Genomic DNA, 8,842 nt, shown 5'->3' with positions numbered 1-8,842 from the left:
ATTTCCTACATCTATTTACTGCTGTGTAGATTTCTTTGTTCAATTGTTGGAAAGGTTGGTCTGGCGTCCGTGTAAGTGGGGAACTTTCTTCTTAATCACAGACGGGTTTCAGCAAGAAACCACTGTTTTCTATGATGGACTAAAATGTAAAGTCATGAGAACATTTAGGAAATTAAAAGATTTGCAGAAGAAGTTGTAGTTTTAGGAAAAATTCCTACTTCTAGTAACTGAACACTATTCTTGAAGTGATAACTTTGTGTTTAAAACTTGTTTACCAGCATCAGGGCCTAAAGGTGACTCCCAAACCAGCAGACCTCCAACACCAAAAATCTCCCTTCATGGTTCTTCTGATGAATCAAAAATCGAAGCTAAAAAGTGGCTAAGTGACCTATTTCAATGTCGTGGCGTCATCAGGATTCAAAACAACTTCATCTCACACTTCAGTGAACAAGACCATCTGCAGCTGTCCAAATTAGCTGTCCCTGAAAAAGGATTGTCCATTGAGGAGTCTTTCTCTCAGGGTCATGCATGTATAACAGTAATGGGGAAATCAGGGAGAGATGTTGCCATTGCTGCATTGCAAGTGGAAGCAATGCTCTGCAAAACCCAAAAGGAGTTTATATCAGAGGAAGAGCATCAGCTGAAGATGTTGTCAGGCATCGACCTTTCTATGGAGAGGAGAACAGTTAATCCAACAAGCCAACAGTTTTACAACAGATTACAGCATTTCAAACCACTAGGTGTATGGGTAGTTAAGGTACAGCATATACAATATCTAACGATTTTTATTTTTATTTGATTAGTCACATTTTTAAATGCAAGCATCAATATTCATAGAAGTATTTCATCTTCAGGTTGAAAAAGTGGAGAACTGTGCTCTAAAGGAGATGTTCGAGCTGAAGAAGAAGCAGATTGACTGCTCCAGATCTAAAACTATGTTTCAACGCATCTCTGCCCAGTTCTGTGGGATGATCAGCCGAATTGGATTCCAGGCTGAGTGTGCACCACCAGAAGGTACTTTTGTGCATTTATGTTATTTAAGATTTAATTTAAAATCTTTCAGACTGTCATGTGTTTTCCTGGGAACAGGCCACCATCTGACTGGGTGGAAAAAAGATTGAGGTTCAAGGTCAAATTATGGTCAAACAATTAAATCTGCAAAGAGAAAACAAATCTTATCTTGAAGAGTTTGGAATAAGGTTATATTAGCTCTTACTAATTTAGTACAATGGGAAAATGCAATTAACAATTGGACAATTAACCAAAGGGAATCCAAGAGGTAGGTAGGCCTAAATGAAATTTTGTTTGGTAAAATAATATTTCAAAAACTTGTTTTTTGCTATTTAGAAACCAGTTTCTTGGGTATTTTACACAAAGAACAAAACATCTTTAAGAATTTACAGAATTTATTCCAATCATCTTTAACTAAAAGAGTGATAAAATAAGAGAGATGGTCTTTTAACTTCTTTTTTAGTCCTGTTTTCTTCTTGCCCATTAACGGTGGGACAGCAGAATGGCACAGCCCTACTAAATGTTTTCCAATTTATCTAAAAATACAACAACTAGCAAAGAAGTAGTTCTGCCAAAGTCACAAGCTGTAGTATCCTGCCTCTCTCCCCACAGTACAACATTACCATATAAGGTGATTCCAGACCCTCTCTGGTCATCATATAACATAATGAACTGACATGCATGAGTTTGGTATCAGTTAATTGTAGTATATCGTTGTAAATATTAATTGTTGTATTTTTTTTACACATTTTTATTGATATACTAACTTAAAAAAATTGTAAAGTTGGACATTTAATATGATGGAATTATCTCCAACACAATCAGGATCTAGTCTGTCAATAGCCTACAAAATGAAGAAAAATGAAAGAAATATCAGCATGAAGCACACCTGCTGACAGGTGTGTGTGCAGCTGACTGATGTCAGTTCACAGTGACAGTTTTCTCGTCGTTACCGGAGCCACTATCTGATCCTCCTTCAGTCCCGTCCTGACTCTCCTGGACATTTTATGTGTTCTGTGATTTTCCTCTTTTCATTTCTAACTGGCTAAAAAAAAGCTAACGAAATTGGATAAGTTACCTTCCAGCAGGAAGGAGGATGTCTGATGCGTTTTATTTTTGTTTTCCATTTTATTTTGTGAATTTTATTGTTTTATTCACAGTATAAATCTTACAAGTGAACTGTGACCTGAGAGACCTTAATCCAAATTTTTCCTTTAATACACATAAGGTGACAAACATTCCTGTTAAACTGAGAAACAACGCAAACTGAGACATAACAAGGCATTTAAAATAACATTAAAAAAAATAAAAAATACAATAATAATTTAACATTTAGCATCTAACCAGGGTGTTTTATGCATTGAAATAATATATTTTTTGCTTATTTCACCAATTATCCTTCTCAATACCTCCACAGAATAACCTTTACCTTCCAGCAGTTCACATGCTTCAAACCGAGCCTGGTTTGTGCTATTTTAAATATTGTCTTCAAATCTTCCAGATTATTACATTTGTCAATCTCCAGTCTTATTAATGCAGTTATTTTCACCATAACATAGATTCTTGATATTACATCAATCCATTCTTCCACTGTTGGTGTAAGAGTACGCCATCTTCTGGATATTGCTTTTTTAGCAGCCAGTAGCAGTATTCTCAGCATTTTGTCATCATTCCCTCTTTTTAAATTTAGTTTGTCCCATTCCCAAGATACATAAATTCAAAACAAATGGGAATTTTTTAATTTTATCACCTCTTCAACTACTCTTTTTTTTACAACACAAAGTTGCTTTATTAATGGGCAACCTGAGGATATATGAAAGTTTTCAGCTTTTCTGGCACCATAGGATCGCCAGCATTGTGTATCACCAGATTTTCTCCGTGCTGGAGTTGCAAAATACCTTATTGTGTTTTTTGCAGCCACACTCTGTCCAAATGAGTTTGTTTGAGTTTTATTCTTTTATACATCATGTGCATTGTTACTTTGTTAGCCAGATTAGAGAGAATAGAAGGCCTTCCTTCACATTGTGGATGTCACTTTGTGTAAGTGGGTCATCTAAATAGGACAGCCTTCTTGTCTTTTAAAGATACACAGGATATGGGCACATCTTGGAGCCGGACTGATAGAGGAGAGCTATCTGTAATCCTGTGGCATAGAGGCAAGCTGCATATAGGTCAAGGCATTGATGGCGTGTTAGTTTCTGACACGGACAGCTAAGCCTCCACCTGATGCAACACATAGACACATGAGGTATAAGAAGCAGGAGAGGTCCTTGTTTGTGGCTCAATCTTTGCCGGACGCTCGCGGACGTGATTTTTGAGCCCACAGCTGTGCAAGCTCCAAGCATTTTTCTCTGTCCTGTAACGACCTGAACTGGAATAAACTCTGTTATTTTTTTACTCCTGTTTTTATAGTCCTTTTTACATGGTTTTACCCAGTTTGAGTTAAGAGTAGTAAATAACTTGCTCCTAGGAAAAGAACCGGAAGGGAAGTCCAGAGGCGCAACTGCCTTCAGGGGGGCATAACTTCCTATTTAACAGTTAATATTTTGTTTTCCATTGATATTCAAGAATTCTTGCCCAGTCCTTCTCTAGCACATTCAGTGTTATTTGCTTCAATGTCCTCCAGAATTTTATACAATTTGGATCCTTGAATTAAGAGCTTCTGTTATAACTTTTATGATGCTTGGCCATGTTGATTCTGGATTCCCTCCTCTAATTTTTTTTTCTCAAACAATGCTGTAATTGCAGGCAACTATAGAAACCTGAATCATAAAGTAGAATGTCTCCTTTTGCTCTTGAAAACTCTTAGTTTGAAAAATATTTATTTAGAATCTTCCAGTGCATCTTGGGTCCATTTTCCAATAATTTAAATATCTAAAGTGATCTGTGAGATTATATTTACTTATAATTTTATTCCAAATATTTATAGATACACCCAGCCATGGATTGATAGTTTGAATTGGGCACTTAGTCTTCCATCCCCTATAACAGCTTATATTGGAGGATCTTCTATCATCTTTACCTCAATACCTTTCCATTTTGCAGAATAATGTGAGTCATATAAGTTTACAAAAACCTTCAGCTGTGCAGCTTGGAAGTAACATTTTGGGCATGGACTTTTGGGTATTTGCAACGTAGTGTATTTTATTCTTGGTTTAGCCCCTTGCCATATGTATCTAGATATAATTTTGTCCCACTCTTTAAATTCCTTTTCTGTCACCTCAACTAGTAGATTCCAGAATAGGTATAGTGGCCAAGGCAAAAAATTCATCTTTATCACTTCAACTCTTGATGCCAAACTCAAATATGGTATAATCTGAAGGAAGATGATTATCCATGTTCGTCACTTACATGGTTTATCAGTTCTGTCCATCTCCTTAGAGCGAGGTAGAATCCAGCCGATGGTCTGCCAAACAAGATGTGGCATACGCTGCACAGAGTGAACCAGGTGCGGCAGCCCCAGTAAACAGGCAGGAGTCCAAGCCAGGTCAGGGAAACAGTTCAGAAGAGGTAGGCTCAGAGATTCAGGAGTCCGTAGCCCGGTCAGGGGTTCTGATCAGAACAGGAACAGGCAGATCCAGGGTTTCAAGAGTCCGACAAAGAGTTCAGGCAGAACGTTCAGATCGGAACAGGCAAGCTCAGAAGTTTAGAGGCAGAACAAAGGACAGGGGCATGTGGATGAGATGAGTGGTAATTGGCAACCATGCAGAGTTAGGCAGGTGAGTGAAATGAGCAATTAGGCCAGCTTTCAGAGTCATGATTATGACATCTTTGTTAGGTGTAGATACATTTCTTTGGATTTCTTGTGTTAACAGGTCATTTATCTATGACTTCTTTTTTATTTCTGTGAAAATGTCTTGTATTTTGAGTTTTTATGTTCTTTTTCTAGTGTTTTTAAATTCATTTGTAAACTTTGAAGCCTTTCCTATTTCATTTTCTGGGTTTCAAAAAGCAGTAAAACACAACAGACATAATAAGATCATCAATCCTGAAATAATAATGCTGAAAGCACGACTGTCAATAGCTATCTTTACAGCCCAAATTTTCAGGGATTCTATCTAAATATTGGTTGGTCGGAAATTCAACATCTCTGGACACTAAATAAAATTATCCAATCATGGTTCTACATGTACCAAGTGTTTGATCAGATAGAATAAATTATCACTCATAGAACTATCTAATTTTCTAGAAATGCTTTAGTAGAAAAACAAGAAACTGCCAGTTTTTAAAACAAACCTGTAGTTACCTTGTTTCTTCGGTTTTTCAGCCATGTCTATTAATGCAGCCTGAAGTGACCCAAATCTGACTTTTTGGCCCATATGTGACCTGGATCTGATTTTTTTCATGGCAGTCTGAACAACACAGATCCGATTTTTTTTTAGACCCAGGCCAATTGGGTATGTGGTCCTGAATCCGATATGAATCTGATTTTTTCAAATGCAACCTGTGTGTGAACGGCCAGGTCGAACTCATCCGACCTGAACGTCATTAATACCTGACATAGGTCACAATTATGGCAGATGATGATGCGGAGAGAAGTATTTATGTTTAACCATATTGAAAAGATTGTTTTTATGGTTGGAAAAAGATCACTAGATGCGCGCCGGCGCCACCATCCATGTTTACTTCCGTAAACACAGAGCACGCTGTCCTGTGACGTCATTGCATCCTCTACTGCGCATGCGGGACACTTGCGTTGTATGACGGCAGTTCACACAGGAGATCACATACAAGTCGCACATATTTGGAAATATGAACGGCAACGTAAAAAAAATTGGATCTCGCAAGAAAAATCGTAATTGAGCATCAAGGCCTGCAGTGTGAACGCAGCCAGAGTTAGCACACAAGGCTCCCCCTCATGTTTGACCTTATCACACCTACATGGATGTGTTATGAGATATTGCTTGCTTGTCTTTGGGAGGACACCACACATGGTAGGATATTGTGCAGAGACAATACATCATGTTGGATTTCCCTGGTTTGTAAAAGAAGGTGTTCCTACATTCTTCAAACTGACCACATCACTCTAAACACACCACACCGCACAGAGCAGGATGTTGAGATCTTCATACAAAATGCTCCATGTCTGTTTGAGGAGTTTCTACTCTGTATTCATTTGTGTATATATTAAAAACTACTCTGGTTTCCATTTTTAGACTGTTGGTTTTTTAATTGATGCTACACAAAAGTTAAAGAAGCAAACATATTAAAGCTATTCAAATACCTTGCCAATGCATCTCATTACAGATCCAGAGTATGGAGACGGCATCTATTTTACACGCAGTGTAAATGTGGCCATGAAGCTGTGGAAGCAGACAGGGGACGAGTACCTGTACTTTGTGGAGGCTGAGGTGCTGAAGGGGAAGTCAGTTCGTGGTAAACCAGGAATCTTTATGCCTCCTCCAGTTGGAAAAGATCCTAACGTTACCTATGATGGTGTGGATGGAGGGCCTGATGTCTCTGTTATCTTCAGCGGTTACCAAGCTTTACCCAAATACATCATCACCTGTAAGAGGCTTAGTTAATAGTGAAATCTTTTGTCTGACTAGAACAGATAAAAGTGACCTCTTTTTGTATTATATGGGTTTATCAGTTTTATTGTTTTATAACTATGTACCCTCAGTAGAACTTAGCCTTTGGCTACAATCTGACATGTTTATATAAATGTGTGTTTTTAATGTGTATTCATAAACATGCACTGTGCCAAGCATACAAATAAATAAATAAATCTTTCTCCCGGGGCTGCATGGTGGTACAGTTTGTAGCACTCTTGCAAGTAAGATAAACGGGGACATGGATCAATACATGAGCACATTTAAAAAGGGAACCTGTAAAAATACCAGAGGTGCCAAACACTCCCCGGATCTACAGCATAGAGATTGGAATGTAATTAGTATAAAAGTGTGGTTGGAAGGTGGCTAAGAGAGGGAAGGTAATCCAAACAGGGGGGTCTCACTCCCAGTAGGAAAAATAGCAGACATTGAGGACAGTGACAAGTACATCAAAATCCCACAGGCAAATGGCAATCTCGAAGAGATGACAAGGAAAGCGGCTACGGCCAAATACCTCCAACGAGTAAGACAGGTCCTAAGAAGCCAACTCAATGGCAAGAATAAATCTCGGGCAATAAAAAGCTACGCTCTACCAGTAATCAGACAGCCTGCAGGAATGATAAGCTAGCCAAAGGATGAGATACAGGCTACAGATGTTAAGACACAAAAGCTCCTAACCATGGAGGGTACCACCCAAAATCCAGCACCCTGAGACTGTACGCTGGCCATAAGTAAGGAGGCCAAGGACTAGTGAGTGTGAGAGCCACTATCCAGAATGAAACATCCAAGATCCATAAGTACATCAAGGACAAGACTCCAACAAATGAATGCTCAGTGAATGTCTAAGAAAATGGGGAATAGAAGATGAGGTGCTGGAGGTTTCGTCATGGGAGGATAAGCCCCTACACGGGATGTAACATAACTGAAACATAACCAAAGTGGCAGATATCAGGAAATCCTACCAATGGCTAGACAAAGCCGGAATGAAGGACAGCACAGAGGCACTCATCATGGCTGCACAGGAGCAGGCCCTGAGCACCAGAGCAATAGAGGCCTAGATCTACCACACCAGACAAGACCCCAGGTGCAGACTGTGCAAAGAGGCCCCTGAGACAATCCAGCTCATAACTGCAGGTTGAAAGCTTACATTGGAGCACCATAAGCAAGTGACTGGAATAGTGTACAGAAACATCTGTTCAGAGTATGGGTTGGAGGCCACAAGGTCAAAGTGAAAATTTTGCAGCTAAATGTCGCTTACAAAAGTTTTAGCTATCCACTCAAAGCTCACAAAAGGTGAAACAAGTGGACTTTGTCAAGTAATAAAGACCAAAAGGCTCTTAGATAAGCCTAGTAAGCTCAAAAGAAGCCAGAATCAAGACCATAAAAACCACCAAAACTATACTGTATATGATAAAATATAAACTCTGTTAGCATAGGCATCCCGATATCAAATAATGTTTGTGTTAGGCTACCCTTCTGCAACTGCAACACCCATTCCCTGCAAAGATTTGACAAAAGCACATTTCATTCTTGTCTTGTGATGTGTTTTGTTCATATACAGCTTATTAAGTGATGAGTGCAGTCACTTACTTTCAATAATTTGCACTGCACAAGAAAAATTCAGTCCATCACGAACACAGCAGGAAAAGTAGAGTTTAGAGCACGTATTGACCTAGCATGTATAAGATTAGAGTGCACACCAGTCTTCCTACATTCTCACATTAACAATTGAGCACTGATGGTGGGAGCAAAAAAACACAACATAATAAAACAGGCAGTAATTCTCCTCCTAACTGTAACGGCTTACTTTCACACCTGTGCATGATGTAGTCAGCTAGTGTAGCCACTAAAAGCTAATGTTAAAATGTGTTAGTAAATGTTACCTTAGAGCTTCTAAAGATGGTCATCTTTACGCTTGCTCAATTGTCAAAATCACTTATGGGAGCCATAAATTGTAGTGTTTGTTCACTAGTTGGGCTTTTAGCTTAAGTATATGACTCAGGGGCAACAGGTAGTGAGCAAGTGTTGTATCTGGAAAGGCAAACAAGTTTTGACCGCCATGGTGGAGACTTCGTAATCTCCGTTGCTGGAATGAAGTTATTGAGGTCTATGAAAACCTTGTTGTTGGAGGTGAATAAGTAATTAAAATAGCATCTAAGACCCTTGGGACTAAAATTGACATGACACCACAGATCAAGGATTATCCGCTTAACAGAACTAAGCATCAACAGATCAACACTTCTTAAGTGCAGTACTATAGCTCTAGTATGGAATCATAT

The 8,842-nt window shown here is 38.8% G+C and overlaps 2 protein-coding genes across 3 annotated transcripts in view; one reads left to right on the top strand and one right to left on the bottom strand.

Annotated features, from left to right (window-relative positions):
• The window catches only part of LOC107082629 (poly [ADP-ribose] polymerase 9-like), an 11,313-nt gene extending 4,599 nt beyond the window's left edge, over nucleotides 1-6,714 (top strand). The window contains exons 5-7 of the mRNA XM_015371415.1: nucleotides 279-757; nucleotides 855-1,014; nucleotides 6,259-6,714. Coding sequence (XP_015226901.1) covers nucleotides 279-757; nucleotides 855-1,014; nucleotides 6,259-6,536 — 917 coding nt within the window. The 3' untranslated portion in view covers nucleotides 6,537-6,714. The remainder of the gene's footprint in view (nucleotides 1-278; nucleotides 758-854; nucleotides 1,015-6,258) is intronic.
• The window catches only part of LOC107082597 (poly [ADP-ribose] polymerase 14-like), a 54,369-nt gene that overhangs the window by 27,672 nt on the left and 17,855 nt on the right, over nucleotides 1-8,842 (bottom strand). The window lies entirely within an intron of this gene.

Source organism: Cyprinodon variegatus, unplaced genomic scaffold, assembly GCF_000732505.1.
Source record: "Cyprinodon variegatus isolate N-32 unplaced genomic scaffold, C_variegatus-1.0 Scaffold3, whole genome shotgun sequence".
Classification (NCBI taxonomy): Eukaryota; Metazoa; Chordata; class Actinopteri; order Cyprinodontiformes; family Cyprinodontidae; genus Cyprinodon; species Cyprinodon variegatus.
Note: the sequence above shows the minus strand (reverse complement) of the source record. Positions and strands in the feature narration are given on the sequence as shown.